Source organism: Salarias fasciatus, chromosome 14 (genome assembly GCF_902148845.1).
Source record: "Salarias fasciatus chromosome 14, fSalaFa1.1, whole genome shotgun sequence".
Lineage (NCBI taxonomy): Eukaryota > Metazoa > Chordata > Actinopteri > Blenniiformes > Blenniidae > Salarias > Salarias fasciatus.
The window spans coordinates 11661255-11683576 of NC_043758.1; the positions used below are offsets into that span (position 1 = coordinate 11661255).

At 43.4% G+C, this 22322-nt stretch overlaps 1 protein-coding gene across 1 annotated transcript; it reads right to left on the bottom strand.

Moving 5' to 3' along the window:
- Positions 1-927: 927 nt before the first annotated feature.
- Positions 928-17667, bottom strand: egln2 (egl-9 family hypoxia-inducible factor 2). Its single transcript, XM_030108619.1, has 6 exons — positions 17409-17667; positions 15304-16741; positions 4140-4259; positions 3867-4003; positions 2614-2681; positions 928-2494 (listed from the first exon to the last, which is right to left on the bottom strand). The coding sequence occupies exons 2-6, from the start codon at positions 16525-16527 to the stop codon at positions 2442-2444; spliced, it is 1602 nt and encodes a 533-aa protein (XP_029964479.1). The 5' UTR covers positions 16528-16741; positions 17409-17667; the 3' UTR covers positions 928-2441.
- Between the last annotated feature and the right edge of the window lie 4655 nt (positions 17668-22322).

The following is a 22322-nucleotide window of genomic DNA, read 5'->3' on the forward strand; positions in this document are numbered from 1 at the left end:
AACTTTAGAAATGTGTGTTTTAATTTGACTATTATCCTGACTTACTTTAAAAAATACATATAATTTCCTTTGGTGTTGTTGCAAATCTCATAAAAAACAGAATCAAGAAAGCATGTACGACATGAATCTCTAAACCAGAAAGAAAAAAAGGATTGGTTTCTATTCATGCATCTAAAGTCTTCAGGGTCAGATCGTACTGATCGATTATCAGCAGACCTAACCACATCTGCACACCAGCAGTTAGTGAGTCAGGCGCACTCACTTTGATGGGTCGGAGAAATCACATTTTTTTGAAGACAGAAATGTTTATTTTCATTTGCAAACTGGCGTATATAAGAGAACAGCAACATTTGTTAATTTGTGGTAGATTAAATACCCTCACATGTATCATCCTGATTTGACTTGGTGTCAACGAACTCTCTCATCTGACACCCCCTTTCAACTCATGTATATATGGCGAGTATCCTGTTCATGTGTGTTTGATGATTGTGACGTCTAATGTACCACTTGCCATTTGCCTCTCAGGCTTGGACTGTGTCACATAACACATACTGAGGGTTTATTAATAACCATAGAGACGGCGAACGCTCCTCACCGCTCCACATAGACCCGGAGATCGGCATTTCCATGACAGTCAGAGCTCGAACCACGACAGCAGATAAGAACTCGAGCCACAATAAAGAAACGGACTGCATTTGTCATATTCACAGTACACGCTTTAATCATTTTATTGTTTTGTGTTTTCATCCCGTGTGTTCAAAGAGACCGAGGTTTATTCATGTCTTTCATTAAAAAGGTGTGTTGTGATGCTCTCTTGGTCTCATCTCATTGAAAATCACTTTACTTTTTTTTTTTATTCCCAGTAAATCAGTTAACAATGTTTTCTTTTGTATACAAAAACAGACACATTTTAATTTAATACTAAAAAAAAGCAAACAATTTCCATTTGTCATCACTGTTTTAGTTACTATTGCATTTGAATGATCATATTATCCACAGCATAAAGGCATTAATCTACATTTTTCCTATCACTTTTTTTTTCCTATCACTCACACACGTCATTTTCACCAATAAAGTGCTTTTTTTTAAAAAATAACTTTCTCTTCAACCAAACCAACATACACCGAGACAATGCCTGTGACCCTCTTCAAGACGGTGGAATCAGTCACACGAATTTCCGAACACTGGATCCCACACGCGTGAGCAGGCTGTAGTTTCACCCTGCAGAGAGCGGACGCTTCACTCTGTGCTTTAAGGTTTGAATGGGCCGACCGAGGCCGTCACTCCGTTACGTGCTGCTGAGCATCACTTTGTTGTGGTCTGGATGTTGTGATCCGCCTCTATGAGCGGGTTTGTTCGACGCACGGTGATCCTTGATCTGTTCCCGTCCCGTTCAGAGCGGGGTTAGAGAGTCAAGATGCATTATGGGCACAGGCACACAACCACACACACACACACGCAAAAAAAACCACACTCCATTTCTTCAAACCCTGTTTTGACCCCACTCACTGCACGTCGAGGTGTGAGCCGTGTTTTCAGTCATACACAGAGCGCCGCATGTCAAGTATGTAGGAAAGCTTCGAGCACTCCAGGTTCAGTCTCTGAAATCTATTAAACACACTAAAACCACTAAAAAAAGGAGAGAAAAAAAAATATCCATGCTGGATTTTCAGTGTTTCTTTTGTAATTTTAAGGCTTTTTGAAGATTTTTTTTTTAATCTATTTATGTATTTCCATTGTTAGCCTGGACTTTGTGTGCTACACAGAGTAAAACTACAGTGTGGAGTTGTCCTCATGCGCTGATTATAACTTGTAAGAAGATTATTGTGAAGTTTAAGACAGAACTGACTGAACAAGAACCACAGCATCACTTTTCACTGCGGTGCCGAGGACTGTTTGGGATCATGTCTGTCTCTTCATTGACTACACACACACACACACACACACGTGCGCGTGCGCATACACACACACACACACACTCGCCCACATCAAATCCAGACAAAAGGGGGTGAGGACTTTCAGGGCTTTGATTTCGACTCCTTGCGCCCCGTTTCCCCTCAGATCTGCCCACCGATTCATCTTTTATGCTCCAAGTGTTTGAAATTGAAAGTCACACTGGAGCAGAAGAAAACATTGACATTTGAAGACATGGCGACGTCACTGATAACGGAGCAGGCGAAACGAACTAACACCAAGGAGTCTGTTTTTTTTTTTTCCACCCCGACTTGCAATCCTGGCCTCATCGATGCAATACAGTCCACTGTGCTCTTGATGTCCGCCGCATCTTTGATCGTGATGCCGCGTTGTGTGGCGTCGATCTGCCGGCGGGCGCCGCTGCGCGGACCGACGGTTTAACTGTGTCTCCCTTTGTGATCACGTCCATTAGTAGTTCGGGAAGGCACATAATACTTTCAGAGTGCTCTCCAGCCGCAAGGTGAGATTTATGTCCTGCTGTTTTGAGTGACAGGCACTTGAACACCTTTCTGTCCCGTCGCTGTGGAAACCAGACACAGGACAGAATGCCACGTTAGTCATATATCATAATTAGTGACACCAAGTATAACCTGAAGTGATGCAGTGGATGAGTGAAGTGGAATGAAATCATTTACTGACCCAGTCTGTATTTCTCCTTCGCCTCGGTTCTCTCTTTTGCATCAAAGTACCAGACTGTGATGGCATAGCTGCAAGACACAAGAGAAAAACAGCAAAAAAAAAAAAGTTAATATTTTCTGAACACATTCTACAACTATGGGCCAAAAGTGAAATCCTGTCAGAGAAGAACTAAGTTAAAGTTTTCCTTCAGTCCCACCCTGACTGTCAGCTGGAGGAGGCTCTGAAACAGCCCCTATGCTTTAAAGACACTGTTTTTGTTGCATTTAGAAGTTTAGAACAAGGTTAGTTCCTCTAGCTCTCAATTTTTAAAAACTAGATTATTTGTTTAAAGTTGCACTTTTTTTTGTCACGACTCATTCTCAATCTTTAAAAAGATAAAAAAAAACATTCTTGTTGTTGACAGCATTTCACTTCTTTAACAAAGCGTGTATTTACTACTATTTACTACACCGTCACCATTTCTGCAGGGATGGTATTGAATTACAGAAAACACATTGCTAACTAGTAGCCTGGCGTGGAAACTATCCTGCTTGCATAGTGATCATTTTCAAAATGCTGCCGCATCATGCTCCCACAACAAATACAGAACAGCAACATCACTTCCAGAAAAAAGCTTGAAAAAAATGAGACATTACAAAGACTACATCGCCATACAGGCAGTAAGTAAGTCGCGGCGCTGAGCGCGGGACGTGTCGGTGAGCAGAGAGTTAAAACTCAACAGTCTCTCATCTCTCCTGTGGGGCTGTGTTGTTTATTCCTGTCTCTCATGTCTGTGCCTCGGCAGCACGAGTCCTGCAATCGAACCTTCCTCCCCTCTCCCTCCCACCGACCTCCTCAGGAAACACATACTTCCTGCCTCCGGCCCCACCTCGCCCCCCAGCAGTCGGATGGAGAGCCGGGGAGAGGCGGGAGCGGCAGGGTTCGCTCTAGGTGTCCTCGATGGACGCAATTACTCGATGTCGGCCGGGGAGGATCTGCCTCTGACAGGAATCGGGGGAAAGTGCAACGCGTTCATCTGCACTGTCATCTACTGCGGTTTCTCTCACTTTTTCAGGGTGTGATAGAGGAAGATAATAGTCATGTCTTTTTTTGGCACACTGTTTAGTTTAGTATGCACTCATTCATGTCCAATAGGAGTCCCATCATTTCATGTGCAGAAGAAACTAAATGTTCAGAACTCTGATTACCGTCTGTGGAATAGAAAATAAAAATCCATCTCCACGTTCTACGTGTCTTTATGCCGAGTTACTGACCGAGTGGCGTAGGCTGGCTTGACTTCATGCGGGTTCCTGCGGTCAGACCAGAAGACGAGCAGCCGGTCAAACAGAGGCTCGATGTTGGCCACGACATTCTTTCCTTCAGGGTAGATCTGCAGCAGCCCTCCTTGCTCCTGCAAACAACAAATAACAAGTTTAGTGTGCACAAAAGAAAAGCAACAAAACAAAGAAAAAAAAAATAAAGATTTTTTTTTTTTAAAGCTCAAGATAAGTTCGGTTAATAACTAATGAAAGAAAAACAAATCGTACCTTGACATCCCAGTTCTTGTTAAGATAGTAGATACATGTGATGCAGCGGCCATCACCGTTGGGGTTGTCAACGTGGCGGACGTACCCTGCCCCGTTGCCGGGGTAACAGGCAACCATGGCCTACAAACAGAGGAAATGAAATGAAATGAAATGAGTGTGTTCATTTCAGTCAACAGCAGTAACAGGAAAATTCCCCAGAAAAAAAAACTAGACTCATCTGTTTTACTAAAACCACTGACGGATGATTCTAACAGAGTGGCTCTTAGGCTCCACTGCCTCATTGTATTATTGACAAAGGCATTCTCACTTGAGAATTGTTTTGAGAAGCAGCGATCATTGAGTGAAGTTAGACTTTCACCCCAGAAACCACTAAGATAACTGAAGCATAGCATCCGCACTGTCTTCGGGAGACTTTAAAGACATGTTTGGAAAGAGAGGTACAGTCAAGCTCAACCAAATCCCAGACATCAGCGGCGCTTGTGCGATTAAACAAATCTTCAGGCCTTTGAAGAATATCTGACTTAATTGAAGAGAATCAGTTGAACTGAGCTGCTCTGAAACTGCGACAGTTTCACGGCACAATGTGAAACGGCACTGAACTGGAGGTAACGACGACAGAGGCACTTTCCTCTAGGTAGTCTGTAAAAACCTTCAGGAGATCGATTATAAATTCCAAAATACGTGATCCAACATCACTGTTGGATCACTGTTTTTAAGCTCGTCTTTTGTCTGAGGCAGGCTACAATCTCAGTGTGCGCCAGATTAAAGAGGAACAAACCATCAGACATGTGGACAACCTGTTATTTAAGGAATCACTGTCAGACTCCAATAGAAAAACAGTGAAAGGAGAAACTTTGTTTACAAATTTAACCAAAGCAAAGAAGAGCCATCAGATTTTTTTTTTCCACTGCACCAAAGCAAACTGCTCCTGAAAAGAGAACTAATATTACATTCTATAATGTATTTTCTGAGCAGAGCAATACAGCAAAGAAATATGTCAGAGTTCAACTGCAGTTCCCAGCTCAGACGTGATCTGCAGATACAGTATCCATTCTCAAACAATGGTCTCACGCTGGTATTTCCCCCGCTTGACGTCTGAGTGTTGGAGGCTGTGAAGCGAAAGAGTGCCGCTTTCTCTGGGGAGAGCGGGAGAACCAAGATCTGCGTAAAAGCTCTTCAGTCAATGTACATTCCAGACCAGGGCCACTCCAGAACCATGTGACTGAAAATGAGCCATGAGCTCAAGCGGTATCGGTGTGATACGTCAGTCCAGAAGAACACACTCATGTTTCCAAGCTGTCTCCTCCGGCTGTGTTAAACTCAGAGTCTGTCTCTTCAGTAAGGAAACGTCTACATCTGTATCACTTCCGAACTGACATTGAATTTTGTCAGCGGAGACAGATTTTTTTGCAGCTGGCAGCACGAAAAAGGAGGATGCTGTCACTGGCTTGACTTACAGTATATTTCTGTGCGTGTGAAGTGAAGAGTACGATGTTGGAGTCAGCGCACCGCTTCAGCCGAGCTCTGCCATACTCTCATTCATGACGAACGGCTTCTCTACTTTTGCGGAATCGATTTTGTCGTGGCTGTCCTAACCCTGAAGAGATCAAACTGTTCACATAAATATCTAAAACAAGCACGCTCGGCCTTGTGTTTGTTGGTGAGACTTAAGAGTGACAGAAGTGCTTGTGCAGGAGGCGCTCGGCCGGCGCACATGCCCCCCTCCTCGTTCACAGCCAAGTGAGCTTGCCCGTGTTGCGTGCGACTCCGCTCGGCCGCCATTGTCAGCTCTCATTACCGACGGACGCTCGCAGTCAGAGCTCATTAACCTCCGGACCTTTCCCGCACGCCGTCGACTGCCAGACACACGCTCTACGTCAAGATGGCCGTATCGAATGTAGACAAACGGAAAACAAATGTGTGCGCGGATAACAGTCATAACAAGCACGAGCGTGTTATCATTTACAATGTCAGAGGATGTAAGCTGATCACAATGTACAGCAAGATGATCTGCAAACCAGGATGCACGTGGTACCGGAAAATGTGTACAGGACCGCTGAGAGCAAAGACGGAATGAAGGATCACGGCAGATCGTGGCTATAATTCAATAGTGCAGCTTTCAATTATTTCAATACAAAAAACATGATTTCAGCATCACCTTCGAATCTTTAAAGGAAACTAAAAATATTGACACATAACCAAACTTAGACATGTAACCTAAACATGAGTGTTGGGATTAGTAGCTACCTTGTTATTGCATTAAAATGGTTAAGAGCGTATATGCAAGCTCTCTCACAGGACTTACTGACCTTGCAGTCACATCATGAGCTGTGACTGGAAAGAATACCAAACAGCAGTCTGCTTTTAGCACACTGCGGTCACTGTCACGTTAACATGCTACCTTCTGCCACTGATCTGCTACCAAACCGATAACAGCTGATACTCCATCGTGTCATTCAGAGCAGACAATAGCCTGTTCTGTCCACACCAACTGAGAAATGACACAACAACGCCTGCATGACGCGACAGTCTGGCTTCGTAATTAGGTTATATCACTTTAACAACTTAGTCACCTCAAAATTAAGAATACGAGTACCCACAATGCATTCGTAAGACTTTTTCATGACAGCAATCACTCCTGTTGAGGAAATAATCTATTGCAACTTTCTCTAATCTTGAATAGTGAGAGTGACCAGTGACAAAAAAGGGATGTGCATGACTACTTTGGCTGAGCGTGGACTCAATTAAGAGTGTTTCCAGCTCTCTTCTGAGTGGTAACGATTTCAATAACTATAATTAAGCAGTAAAATTTCAGGCCACACAACACAAGGAGTAAAAACCACACGACAAACAGAAATATCAACAAACACAAGGTTAAGGTCAAAAGTTACACAGACAAGCATGTAATCTAGGAGGCTGTTTTCTTTCTTTTAATGATTATTTACATGATCTGTATACAAAACCTTTCAGCATCTCTCCACGTTTCAATGTCCTTTCAGTAATTCACACAGAAACAAGCCCTCGTCCTACAGCCATCTGTCACATGTCTTGACCCTAAAGGTCAGAGGTGGGCACAGTGCTGAATTTTACGATGTCTCCTCGTTTTAACACACATCTGCAATATCATCGGACTTCCTGCAGTAGTTCGTAGTGACACATCTCATCAACACAGGTGTGTTTGGAGCGGCGATGCTTGAAAAGCAGACAGGACTGCGGTGCCCACCTCTGCTGCGGGCCATGTCATGTTTACTCATTCATTGAGTCGAAGGCCTGAGCTGGCAGTAACTGGCACCGACCATCTGGCCGCCAGGCATCATTCCTCACCCCGGAACAGGATCCCAGTGAAAAGTACCCACTCTGTCAAAATGATGGCTGAGGAATGGAAGTGAGCTGCTCAGGAGAATTTAAAGAAGATAAACTACAAACTACACATTCTGATAATCTCACACTCATCTCTGAATGACTACATCACGGAGCTCCTCAGGTTCTCCGTCAACGTACTTTAGTGTAACCATTTGAACAACTTTTCACATCTGTGGAATTCGCATTACTTTTTCTACTATTTACAAATAAATAGGTGATTACAGGGTGGCTATGCATATTTGTTTATGTTTTATAAATCATTATTTTAAGCGCTTTTTCTTTAAATCTTTTAAGCTTTTGTCAATAATGCTCCATGATATCAGAGTGGTGTTAGTTCCATCCCATCTGAAGAGTTCATACTCAGAGCCCTGCTTATTGAAGGTTTCCTCTGAAGTACAATGGAAAGCAGAAGTTTCAGCGGTCAGGCTTTTCTCACAAGGAGCGAGCTTCCAGCTTCAGTTGAGGAGGCAAACACACGTTTGGATCAGCTCACTCTGGACCATTTTCCACTAACGCTGCTGCAGACACTGCAGGCGTCTCGTTCAGTGTGAGTGAGAAACTAGTAGGAGCAAAGTGGAAATCCTGATGACTGTTGTAGATACACCAGCAACACATCTCAAATTAACTTTGACACGACAATGTGAATGTGGTTTTATCTCGGCGTAGGTCTGAGGTTTGCGGCTCTGACGGGTCAGCACTGTGGATCACTGAGCACGACCCTGGACCCCCACCAGCTCCCCAGGCTGCTTCTAGCATGTGCTGTTAAGGTTAATCATGAATAGGATGGGTTAAATGCAGAGAGAAAGAATTTCCCCAGGAGAGACAATAAATTAAAAAGCAACGTATTTAACAAAGCGTCATGCATGACCAGTCGAAGATAAAATCCGAGCACTTTGGCCATGTGGATATTTTTGTATGAAGTGAGGCCAGCATGAGATGAGCCTCGGAGAATAAACAACCACAAAATGATCATTCCCTAAAAACAATTCTGCCACTGCAGTGGGAACTCCTGGCACAGCTTCAGTCCCAGTCGGACAGCGCTGATTCTGGGTAGATTAACAGAAACAGGCATCGTGTGAGTCCTAGGAGGGAAATGATGAGCGAAACCCAGGGTGTTGCTGAAGGACACTTCAGCACAACAAATACTTTTCACTAGGGATGTGCGATACCACTTTTTTTCAGACCGATACCAAGTACGAGTACTTCATCTTCAGTACTCACCGATACCGATACTTGCATACCGATACTTTATACACATAAAATTTAAAATAATGCAATGAGATTATTTTTGAAAATGAATTTTATTTCCAATAAAAAGGCAGCCCAGCCACTATGTTTAAGTCCAAAATAATAGTCTGAAAAATAAAACAAGCAACTGAGTTTGCACTTATTTAAATGAAATTAAGTGCAAGATAAAACAATTTCTCTGAGTTTTACACTTTACATAAACTAAGGTTTTTAAATGTACTAATGTAAATGATTTTTTTATGAACTAAAGTCAAAGATAGAAAAACCCCTGAGTTTAAAGAGTTGCTCGTGTTATTTGTGCTGCTCTCGGATCTCTGCTCTTCAGTTTCTCAGTCTTCTGCAGAGTTTGCCGTCGAGTTGCTGCCGGAGTTTTCTTTTTTTCCAGCACAACAGCGTCAGACTCTCGTCCACAAGCTTCGCCCTGAGGTGTTTCAACAAATTACTAGTGGTAAATGAACAACATCACGCACCTCCTTTAGCAATTTTAGCATTGCAGAGTTAGCATTCTGCAAAGCTCGGCTCGTTTTCACTTATATAACAGAATTTCCACACCGGCGGTTCTGGTGAGACGAGCAGCCGTTCTGGATTCATCCTGTTGTCTCTGCTCTGGATGAGACTCATGGAGAAGTCAGCCCGCTGCAGTGTAGCCCTGCGCCTATCAGCGCTCCAGAGAGGAGCTTCTTCCTCTTTCATGTTTGTCGGCAGCTTGCATCCCATTCGGTTGCACTACCTCCAACTGCTGGTGAGGAGGGCTTATTACGCGTGGGGTTTTCTTGCCGTGAGTATCGGCGGCTGGCATCGGCAGGCTTCACGAGTACCCGATACCTTGAAATAAGGCCAGTATCGGCCCGATACCGATACCTGGTATCGGTACTTGCACATCCCTACTTTTCACCTCTGCAGCTGAAAGCGGGCGGGTTACAAACTGACACATTGCTGTGGTGTCTTGCTTCATTTCCAGAGCTAATTACTCACAAGCAGCCTAAATGAGACAGGAAGTGATGGAGATCAGGATCAGCTTCACTAGAATAGCTTCTACCAAATTGAATCTGAGAAAACTGAAGGAGATACAGTAAATGTCTGGGTGAACCAAACAGAGGTACGATGGGCTGCTTCACCTCTCCCTCAGCTCGAGTGTGTACTGTGCTTCCTGCTACGAGCTTTTTACCAGCCAGGATGCGTCAGACAGGGTAAGCAAGTGCTGCAGTCGCTCCGGACTGAGGGAGATCAAACTATATATTAAATGTACATTGCAAAAAAAAAAAAAACACTTTAATCCAAGTGAGCACCACTGTCACACTTCACAGCTGGAACAAGCTAAAGAGTTGAAGATCTCATTAGATTTAAGGATTTATGTACAAAGTACAAACAACAACATCAGATAGATTGAAGCTTACCAAGTGAGGTGATCTGTGTGTGTGTGTGTGGGGGTGTGTGTGGGGGTGGGGGGTGGGGGTGGGGTGGGGGGGGGGGGGGGGGGGGAGTGTTTGAGTTGGTGTAAGAGTTTGAGGTTACAGACAATCAGCTTGTTAGTGCTGAATCACCTCAACACACACCAGGAAGCATGATGTCAGCTTGGCGCACACACACTGATACATGAGAGACAGCTTTTGTAGTGTCGCTGCTCTCATCACCATCAACAGAAAGAAAGAAAAATCTTACGACTATAAAACTCTATATATTCTGGGACAAATTTTACTGATAATTAAACTATTATTGTTAGTTTTTTCAGAAAATATGAAGCAAAAAACTTGGAAATGTGTGCTCTGCCCCAATGAGTCAGTCTTGCTGTGGCTCCATGGCACTCATGAGTCACCACTAAACGTTAGGATCGAAGCACAGTGTGTCCATTTCTGTAAATGCAAGAGCATGCACGCACTCAAATCACTTGCATTTTAAATACAAGTCTAACTTTCATGTGCAATCTTCAGGTTTTTAAAGATTATGTTCTACAGTAATAACACAAGTAAAGACGCATGCACTGCAAATGTGTTCGGTCAAAACTCAACAATACACACACAAATAAGATACGATTCGAAGGTACTTGTGCTGAAGTATAGTGCATTTAAGGGTTCCATCTAAAGAATATTTTTAGCCCTGATCAATTATTTACAGTATGAAATGCCAGAAAAACACCAAAAATGTCTGGTTCCACCTTCAACTGAGAATCCGAGTTATTTTCAAATTCCAATGGTAAAGGACAAAAGCATCAGAATGGAGATGAAATGAATGATGATGAATTGTTCGGTTAACAGACATTACTCAGAGGTAATGGATGTTACCACTGGGGGCGATACTGCGCCAATAAACACAAAAAAACCCATCCATGCACAAACTACCACCCTGATAAGCATCATGTCAGAAAATGATCTGCAACATTTGACTAACAGTTCCTAAACTGGCCTCCATTCACCCTCCAGGACGTCTGAATCATGTTAAACAGGTTTAAATAAATAGGCAGACGTGTCGATCTGCCTATCCGAGCTGGCTGCTCTGTAGCTGTGCTGTGTTTGACTTCAGGCTCCAGCCTGCACAGTGGTGCTGCTGAGCTCTAGGAGGGGCATCTGAGGACAGGTTGCTGCAGCAGACATCCTTATTATGCTGAAGCTTCCACCGCATCGCCCCTTTTTTCACTCACAGACTATCCTCCCACACCTCGCATCTTCACCCCCACTCTTCCATGCAGCCTCCCTCCTACCAGTGCTCGCCTCCAGTTTCTCTCAGATGACTTGTTCCTATAAATGCAAGACACTCCACAGCAGTATAACCTGAAGTAATAACCCTTGTTTTTAACCCTAATCCAGCTGCTGACTAACAGCAGACGGGGCTTGGAAATGCTGCATAATGCTGGTGAGCCATTATTTTGGGCACCGCCAGCCCCTCTCTTTCTCTCTCCATCTCTTTCAAACACAATTCGTGGTTCTGCTTTGTATGGGCCTGTTACCAAGGTAACTGCTGGGAAACATTTTGTCCAAGTAGCGATCAAGAGGTCGATAATATGAAGGAGAAAGCAGAGGTCGGAATAAAAGACATTAAAGCAATTTGAAGGATTAACACTTGCGGCCTAACTGTGGCGGGGCAGGTGACCTTCAGTGTGACCTTCGAGGTAGCGCTTCTTGCTGACCCCAATGTTTTTGTGTCCTACCACTCCATCTTCCTCTCGTGCATTCTCCATCATTTTTTTATGATGCGGTCTGCTGCACTCGTCCACAAACAGCCACTCAAGACAATCTGTGCTGTGCATCAACTAACGTTCCTTTTTTTTGTGAAACATACAAGATAGGAAGAGTTGGTCATAACAACTCTTCCTACAAGAGAAAGAATAACTTAGCAAGCATTAGGTAACAAGTTCCACTCTGCAAATAAACACACCACAATGACACCATGATCTGTCAAAACAATGAACTCACTCCTGGATCCACCAGAGGAAGCTGTCTCAATGTGCTTCTTCCTGCAAATGAAACCATCACAAACACTGGGATCTGTCAATTCATGCATGCATATGGAGAACATGCAAACTCTACAAAGAGCATGCAGCAGGGGGAGAGTGGTGGGCATTAGACCGCAGCGCAACTCAAAGACTGACAACTTGAAAGGAAATAAAGTTTTTAGGCTTTCTGAATTGTAAGCAGTTAATTGAGGTAAGACTGACGCGTTATTGATCCCACAGATTAAATCCACGTCAGTCATGAGTGGAAGCTGCAGCTTAAAGTGTCAAAAAATAAAAGGGAATCTTCTTATCGGTTCACAGGTGAGAGACTTTATGCACAGCTGACGGCTGCTCAACAGAGAGAACATCCCAGTATTTTGGTCTCTGAAGTGCTTAACTGAAGGGAGAAAAGGCATTTGCAAGCTTTGCAATACTTAACTCAGCTGTTTGGTTAAATTGCCATTTCTTGACTTATTTGCTTTAATTTTTCGCAGAAATCCACGCAGTGAATCCAAGTACGAGAGTCAACTCTTACACTTGGACTGCTGGCGTGCAGCAGGTCCACAGGCCCTTGTATCAACACAGTCTCCAGCTTATGTAAATTACTACATGTGCACAGAGGGCAAGGTGCTATGTGTGGTGTTACACAGATGGGGTGTGAAAGGTTGCGGGGTAAACAGTCTGGGAGGGGAGGGGGGACAACATAGCCCATGCATTGAAGACTAACTGTGTAGAGAAGAGAGAGAGGGAAAAAAGGCACCCCTGATTCCCGACAATTAATAAAAGTACCGGGTAATTTGCCACACATAAATTTCTATTTGTCTCATTTAGTGATCTGTTGAAGAGGAGACCACATACGTAAAGCTGTGTCTTACAGATTAAAAGGTACCTGCTTCCACTTAATGTCCCCATGGGGACAATTAATGTGGCCACTTATCCGGTCAGATCAGGCACGTTACACATCCAACACTTTCCTGGATTTACCAAGAGTCTACAAATGTGTAACAATCGCATGATTAACTAATTGTGGCTCATTATTTGTTATTGTCTCACTGCTATTAATAAAAAAAAAATACCCTACTTAGTCCAACAGAGACAAATCAAAGCATAAAGAAAGCAATGTGACAGACTTGTCTGCCAAGAGATAAAGATTCACTTTAGAGACACAAAAGCAAGAGTGTGGCTGGTATCAGCGACAGGCCTTACAAAATGTGTTGTTCTATTGATTTTTTAATTTTCTTTTATAGACTGCTATTTATAAAGAAATCATTTCATTAAGCTGTGCATTCAAGTCAAGTCAGAATGGTTCTGATCTGTAACATTATCAATACTCATTTCATCTTTGTATTTTTAAACAATGTAATGCGATTAAACTACATGCCCAAAATATGTTTTCAAACATGGCAACTGGTTGGAACCTGCAATTATTATACATTTTTAAGATTTTTTTCCCCCAAAAAAATGTAATCTACAAGTAAGAATTCATGACCAGAGGAACTCAACACACAAGAACTACAAGGAAGTGTGTGAAAAAATGGTTGACAGCCCCCCCACCTGATGACCTGAAGCCAGTGGCGATACGTGTTCTGCTAAAAGACATTCCAAGCTACGTCAGTCGCTCTGTTCTCAGGCTGCAAATCATGATCGAACCCAGAGGCAGAAGGACACTGAGAGTCTAGACTGACGTGTAATGGTTAACTCACAGCTGACAGAAAAGGATCCTGACCAAGTCAATCACAATGACAGGAGTTAAACACACACACACGCACACAAAAACATTTATCTGAATGCATTTCAATCAATGTTTATAATAGAACAAATCCTCACTATCTGAAGCGTGCAATGGTGCATGACGTTTGAAAAAGATCAATGCCCTGAAAAACCAGAAGCATGCAGTGTGGAGAAAACATAAAACATGATGCTGAGAAGGCAACAGATATAAGATAATTTCAACAAAAACAAATTACAAAAAAAATGAAGGCTCCTCTGCCACGCTCGCGCCGTGTTTGTGAGGGTCGAAGTGATGATGGAAAATACTGGCAGAGATAAAGTCACAGCAGAGCAGAGACAACCTCAGGTTTTTTTTTCTTCTTCTTCTTACTTCAGGGTAAAAGTGGAACGACAGCTCGGACAGGGGCAAATTTAGGCAGGCCTAATCTCAGGCACCCGGCCATGTTGGGCCGACCACATACCCGACCCACCCTGCCGCCCCACCCTCTGCCTTTATCCCACGTGCCAGAGAATCACAGGGCTCATCCTGACATCCTGGGTGTGTGCGCGTGCACGTGCACGTGTGTGTGCATGTGTGTGGGTGTGTGCATGTGTGTGCACCCACATGTCGACATTACTGAAGCAGAGATAAGGCACAACAGACGAGACACAACCAACCGAAAACAACTTTAAAGTTTCCATACTTCCAAATAATCTGGTGTTTCGTTCGCTGCCATTACAGTCACACAAATATATTTTAAGGATTGTAGGTACCAGAAATTATCGCAATATAGTTTTTTTAACTTTCTTAAACATCTGTCGAAAAGTCAACTAAGTCTGTTTTCTAAGTCTAGAAACATGTTTTTTGCTCGACCTTTTTCTTATGTTCTGTGAAAAGTCCAGAATAAAAAGACCATAATGGTTAAATGATAGATTGTGCTGAGGACAGATAAATAAGACCACAGACTTATGTAATATTACAAAAGTCCAAAGGCTTAGTGAAACACAGAAACACTGAACACATACTGTGCGTTTATCCAAAGGTTGAGTGTTTTGAAACTTTCACTGTAGTGTAAAGCACATACATTACATTTGCTTCAGAACATAATAGATCTGTATTGATCAACCCAAACAGGCAGTAAGACGTTTGCTCTGTGTCCATGAAACAGATTAAAAAGCTCTAAGCTTCAAGTGTAATTACTGTATTACATGCATTACAAGGTGAAAAATATGAACGTGAAATATTCTTGTTAATTGAGCTGATCTGATAAGCAGATATTTTCCAGGTATAATTCTGAAGTTGCCCATGATGACGTGATCTCACGTCACGCCACCACGGTTAGGCCCCTGCAGTCTCATGTCATGAATCTTGGAGTATTCCACCCATAATCCCACCCTGCCACGACCTCTCACCTTAGTGCGTCCATTGATGACACAGTTCCCCAGCTGTCCGTTGGCGGCGCTGTGCATGACGGCCTCGTCGATGTGAGCCATCAGAGCCCCGATGCTCTCGCACCCGGGCTCTTTTCCTTCCACCCAGGCGATCTGGTCGCCCCGGATGCTACGCGAGGGAATGCTCTTCTGGCTCACCAGCTGCCCTCCCCGGAACTTCCCGCTGCGATTCAGGACCTCCACCTCCTCCAGGACCCTGTCGCCCAGCCCCGAGCCCAGAAAGTTGTCCTTCACACAGATGCCGTAGTACTTCATGCACGGGATGATGCACTGCTGGGCGATGCCCTCGGCCGACCAGCCAGGTCCAGCTGGGGTCAGGATGGCGCCGGCCCCACAGGGGGGGGACTGGCTGGGCACGGCCGGCGGGCCTGAGGATGCCACCCTAAATCCTTTGTGCTGGTTAGGAGGGGGAGCAGGAGCTACGAAGGGACTCGTTAGGGAATTGTTGCTGCAGCTGACAGGGATGGAAAATGGGGCGACTGCTCGGGCCACTCTGGGTGCCTCTGCAGATTTATTAGGAACACTTCCATCTAACAACCGTCTCCGCTTACAGTCTGAGTCTCCTGAAGCAAAAACCGGGTCTGCAGAGTGTCCCAACCCCGCAGACCCTATCACGGGGCCATTCAGAGGGTCCGACCCCATGTCCCGGTTCTCCCCACCTCTCCTTTTCTGTTGTTGCGGCTGCCTGGCTTTCAGGTCCCCGTTGATCCTCCTCATGGCTGAGGAGCACTTCTCATGAGCAGTCCAGTCTCCGTTCTCCACCAGGCAGGCTCTGCTGGTCAGGGGGTACCCGGGCGCTCCCCCTTTCACTTGCGCGGGGTAACCGTTGGGCGTGTGGGCCAACACGCCCGCGTGGTTTCCCTCCACGGTGGCGGAGGGAGACACCACCCCGCCGCCGTAGCTCGGCACGCCGGTCTTCGACTGCTTCGTCGGCGCGGTGATCCCGGGAGAGTCGGTCTGCGAGGCCAGACCCGCCAGGAGCTCGGCGGCCGTGGGGCTCCCCACCGGCGCCGCGCAGAAGCCTTTCAGCCCCATGTCCGCCCGGTACGCGTGGTTAATCTCTGCCGGGGCGCGGGCGAGCTGCTGCGGCTCGCTCGTCCTTCTCTCTTGCGATGAAGCCGCAACTGCGACGTGCGCGCGGGAGGAGCTCGGGGTTAAGAGGTCCGTCTGTCCCAAACTCTCCATTTCATCTCGTCATGTGCCTGGTGCGCACGTACTCCACGTCCTCGCTTCATCTTCTAGCAGAGCCGCTGCTTTCTCTCGTGCACAGGAGCCGCGCCGCAACTTTCATGTCCCGGTCCACCTCTGAACAACTCGCCCATTAATCCCCGGTTCACCGCTAAAACGAGAGGCCTGCGGTCCGTTTTATACACATTTTGTGGACTTCTGTGCGGGAAATCTGTGGAGAGTGAAATGATACACTTTAGCTATTTTTAGCACCGCGCGGACCACCTGTCACAGTGAGATGAAGTAAATAAATCCACAATGTTTATATTTATGGCAAAATGAGTGTTATGGTGGGTTTTTCCTGGAAGGCTGATGTTTTTTTTAATCAACTATTGCTCAAAAAGGAAAAAGAAAAAAAAGTCACAATACCATGTAGCGGGGTCGCCCCCTATATGGAGGGTTCAATATATATATATATATATATATTTTTTTTTTTTAACATAAATAACATGGTGAGGTTTACTGAAGCTTTAGAGTCCCATTCAACTAAAACAATTCAGAATAAAGGATTACGATAACTCCATTTCACTGCCATATGGAGGCAGATATTGCATAAGCATAGAAATACAACACGAAAAAAACAGCATTATTGCATAAAATAAATGCGTCCGCTGCATGAATTTGAGTTGAATTTTGATCAAAATGCACTTATATTTTGTCTTTGTCTGCCATTGATCACCAACTTGAAAGCCTCCTCTTTAACAACTGAGCACATCTTTACATTTATGTATGGATTATGTTGCTATATTATCACCGGGGTGTGCATAAGTTCAATGTGGGTCTAAAATGGGCCGAAAAACGGCTAAAACCGGGTTTTTGGTGCAGACAAGAGATCTTACCTACGGCAGCCTACAGCGATGCAAATCCTCAGCGAGCGTACGTGACAGGCGGAGAGTACGCATGTTATTTCCGGGATTGTCCTGCTCGTGCGTGCGCGTCCCATCCACTCCTCTCCGCGCGCGTAAAAATAATGTCCCGGAGCTGAACGGCGGCCAAACGCCAACCCAGCACATCAAACCCACCGCGGGGACCGCGGGAGGGGCCGGGGGTCTTATGAGGTTTAGAGAATGGCGAGAAACACGCTACTCGCTGTGTCAATGAGCGCCCCCGGTTAGTGTCTGCCTCCCCCCACCCACCCTCTCTCTCTCTCTCTCTCTCTCTCTCTCTCTCTCTCTCTCTCTCTCTCTCTCTCTCTCTCTCTCTCTCTCTCTCATTTACGTGCAAAGGCACCATGTGACCACTCGCTTCAACAGCCGACCTTCAGCTGCACCAGCACAAACCTCTCCTTATCATGACAGGAAATTCAATTTTTCAAAAAACATTGCTTGACAATAGAGCTGCAGCGACAAACGTGCAAAGCAAAGATTGGAAATTTGCACAGATTTGCATTCAGTTAATGTTAATGTTAAGAAAGTAATCAAGTGAAAGTACTGTTCTCAAAAACTACTCATATTGGTTTATTTCTAGCGATATTGTCAAATAAGGCAACAATCAATGGTAAATTAACTTTAAAAGACAAAAATCAGAATGTTTGACTATAGTACAAATGCTGTAAAGTCCATTTATCAAAAAGTGCTGTTAATATTTATATATTTTCACACACAGCTCTTCTTATATTAACACAGAATTGGAAATTTCTCTTTCTACAGTATAAAACTTAATTTTACTATTTTATTTGACTGACTGAATAAATTTCCACGACTATGCAAAAAAAATGGGTGAACTGAACTGATGTTATTGAAATGTTATTGAAGTCTTTGGGTGAATTAAGATGAAAACTCTTCACATGTGTTCTTTTATAATTGTCCATATGACGCCGATATATTTTAATGTATTGTTGAGAAGAATACATTAAAATATGAGTCTGACTTTCAGTTTTGGAGGTTGTTTGGTTTTTTTGTACTCACTCCCAAAATATGAAGCATGAACTGTCAGATGTATGCTGCCTTAAAGTGCCAGATCAGCTGTAAGAAACTAAAAAAAAAAAAAAATCAAACTGAAAATAAATGAATTATTAACATGATTATTTCAGATGGTAGAAGAATAAGAAACTCTGAACAGCAGGAATTTCCTGAACACCTGGTGTGGTTGTGTGATAGCACACATGCACGCAAAAAATCAAAGTTTGAAATGAAATTAACAAATAAAATGAATTCATTAAATGCATAACAAATAAATGTATGACTAGACATCAAATCAAAGCTGTAACTTATGAATTATAGATAGTCGTTGACTGTATACGAGCTGTAAAGTTTCAGTGATAAAGAAATTCCAACACATTATCTGGTGGTAAAGGTTATTACATTTTTAGATGCTACAGTCATAGACGGATATTGTTAAATTTACAGCTGTTTACGCAGAGAGACTTTTGACCTGATTATGGCTTAACCCGATGATCTCAGACTTTCTCTGGCCAAGCAAATAAGTCACAGTCTTCCTAATTCTGCTTACACTGGACTTATTACTGTCCACCTGAATCTGCCTGGCCATAGGAAATGAGGTAATGTGCTGCCATGAAGTCAGGCCAGTGGTCAGGGCACCGGATTACCGCCTCACCCTGGGGGATTAGGGACAGAGTGTATTGACACAACAGTGGCACGCCACGTCCATCCCGTGCCTTCAGCGCAGCGCCATGTCGGCCTATAGAGAAACCAGGTCAGCAGCCTCATGACGTACTGACAGAGATCACATATCAGCAGGTGTACATGCAGGCATGTTTTTAGTGTAAATGCACATCAACGGTATGTTAACGCTGTCACCTCACAGGCTTGGAAACAGAGGCTTTAGTGGTGGTGATGGAATAGATACAGAGAACATGGCAGTCTTGACTTCACCTTGAAGAAGGCACCATGGTTCTCACAAAGTGTTGATTTAATGCGTCAGTTTTACACTTCTTTTTTTCTCTATGTGCGGTATGTGTTACAATTTAATACGCTGTGATGATTAGAAAGGCTGGTGTTCTCTCTTCCTGTGTAGCTGCTACAAGAGGTGGTAGAAACACTCACAGGTTTCTCCTGTGACCCACTCTGATCTCATATAAAGACTGAAAGTCTCAGCTTTCTTGATGCAAAAAAGCAGTAAAATTATTTCCAGCTTGTTGTCAGATTGAGGGTTTCTGTTTGGTGTTTGCATGTTCTCCCTGTGCGTACGTGTGTTTTCTCCAGCTTCCTCCATTTTTTTTCCCTCAGTTCAAAAATATACTTGATGACACTAAGCTGCCTCTCGGTGTTTGTTGCCACCATCAGCTGTGATTGACCCCTGACCCTCCAGGACCCTGGAAAAATAAAGCACTGACTATCCTGAAACATCTCTATTGGAGCTCCTTTTAGTTTTGTATTATCTACTGAAAAATTACTGCTTCATTAAATTAATCTGGAGGTTATGCTGGAGATTTTATGTGACTCACGTTAGAGGTTCAGTGGAATAATGACATAGGATGAAAGTTAGCACCTGAGATGTCACACCAATTCTTAGGCAACAATTTAATTTCCTTGTTTTCCGCCAGAATTTTTCTCTCTGTGCAGTTTGCAAGTGTTCCCTTGAACATTGGTGGTTTTTCTTCAGGTACTCCGGTTTCCTTACACAGTCCCAAAAAATAGTTTTTGAGGTTAATTGGTGACTATAACCTCGACTCAACCTCAATTTGTCGTGACTGTGACTTTTGCACATGTAAAAATTAGATGCTCCTCGGACAGGAGAACAGAAGACATTAACCTGTCTGGTCTCCAGCAAAATCTATCAGAACTTTGACATGGTTTATGACGTCCATGCTAACAGATTTTTTTTCCTATCCTTCAAAAATCTATATGTATCCTGCTGTATTACATTTTTGTGCCTTATAACGAAATGGACAGTCACCTTGTAAACACAAGAGCGGCACTGAACTTCTCATCTGAACCTAATTTCAATCTGAATTTAATGTTTTAAATATTGAATAATATATTCAAACAACAATTTTGCTGGAGTTGATTGAATTTTTTTAGATGAAATACAGTAGGTAGAAGTTCATTTCATCAGGCATTTTATTGATCGGTCTGATCACATGTTTGTCAGGTTACTGAACCCTCCTGAGCAAACAGCTTGTGCCAGTCAGTCAGGAACACAATAAGTTTTAACACTGCTGCATACGTGAAGTTGTAAACGTCAACATTTTCCTCGAAAGACTCTGGTCACAGCTGTATTATCTAACAGCAGGGCAACATTCATACAGGGTCATATTCACAGCTGTAAACATCATTACAGAACAATACACACGTACGACGAGCTCAAGATCCTGTACAGTCAGACTGTGACGGTTTGTTGATTTGACAAATTGTGAGGGGAGAATCCGTGTAAATGTTTTTATACCCCATAAAAACTTTACTATGTGTCCACAACGGAAGTGAAACTGTTGAAATAACCAAGGGAAGAGGTGTCAAAGAACACATACTCACATTATTATAGGTATATTTTGGGTGCTTCTGCTTTCATGAGTAGGACTGACAAGTCATACAGTTTGATCCCTACTGAACACTCCCACAATTTTAATTCATTTGAAATCTTGAAAACCATGTTTCTGTAGACAATACATTCAGTTTTCTCTGAGAAAATCTTTACTTAATTGAATTTGTTGTTGTTGTTGTTGTTGTTGTTGTTGTGCTTTTACTTGTAAATGAGCAGAATTTACAGAATGTAACAGTCCTGAAATATTTTTCCACCTCCGCGAACAACTTTATAAGAAGTAAAATCACCGTGACATCAGCGATTTGTCACTCATGACAAAGTTATCATGTGCTGGATTTCTCATTAGTTTGATGATTTTTGCCCACGTACATTAAAAAGGGAAGAAAGTCTCTCAGGATTAGGAAAATGTTGGTAGGCGGATGTTCTGCTACCTATTTAAGTTACACAAGTTAACGCCCAGCTTTAGTAATATGAAGGTGAAAGGTCATTTTATTGGCATTTTAAGAGAAACGAGGACCATCAATATGTTTTTACTGTTGCTGATATGGAGACGTGACACATTTTATTGGTGTTGAGTTGGAAAAACAAGACGTGATAAGCAGTGTGTGACTCTGCGGCAGCCTTTTCAAAGGTCAACTCTTGTTGGGGGTGATAAAAGAAGCGGGGTTAGCGATGATGTGTTACAAAATTAGTCATTACTGTGACAACAATGCTTTGTACGGCGCTCTGAGGTGTCAGTTACTGTTAACCAACGCTAACGTGCCGCCACAATGTTAAAAATGTGTTTGCACCCCCTGAATAAACTGCAGTTTTCCTCGATACGACCTGTACAGTCGTCTGAGGTGTTTTGTTGGCGCTTCTTCTATTTCTTGTCTTTTGTTCACGAATTTTCTTCTTTCAATGGATGTGACGCAAAGTGCTGCATGACCGCTGAAAACTGTGTCGCCTTCACAGGAGCACATGGATCGGAGGCCCGTGATGGAAAATAGCAGAATCTAATGACTGATTATCCCCAACAGGGCGGTGCAGCACCCATTTGACTTCCAACTAACTGATGTAACTTCATATGAAATGAAGGGCTGAACGAGACTGAAACGCTTGGTCCTGACACTATCAGGGCATCCTAAATAAGAGATGTAATTAAAATCCACAAGTTACTTTTCCAAGCATCAACCTCGTGTCTTCTTAAGTAATAAATAAAGTCCACAGTTAAAAAAAACAAAAACTACAACTGCAATCAAATACTGATGTCTCACATTTTGGACAAAAGATGGTAATGTGGGCTTAGAATAGGACTTTGACAAAAAAAA

Excerpts from the sequence above, each read along its gene's own strand:
- egln2 (XM_030108619.1), bottom strand. The coding sequence starts at position 16,527 with ATGGAGAGTTTGGGACAGACGGACCTCTTAACCCCGAGCTCCTCCCGC. Across the intron at positions 4,004-4,139 it reads ACAAGAACTGGGATGTCAAG|GAGCAAGGAGGGCTGCTGCA; the intron begins GTACGATTTGTT and ends TGTTGTTTGCAG. Across the intron at positions 2,495-2,613 it reads GAAGGAGAAATACAGACTGG|CGACGGGACAGAAAGGTGTT; the intron begins GTCAGTAAATGA and ends TGGTTTCCACAG.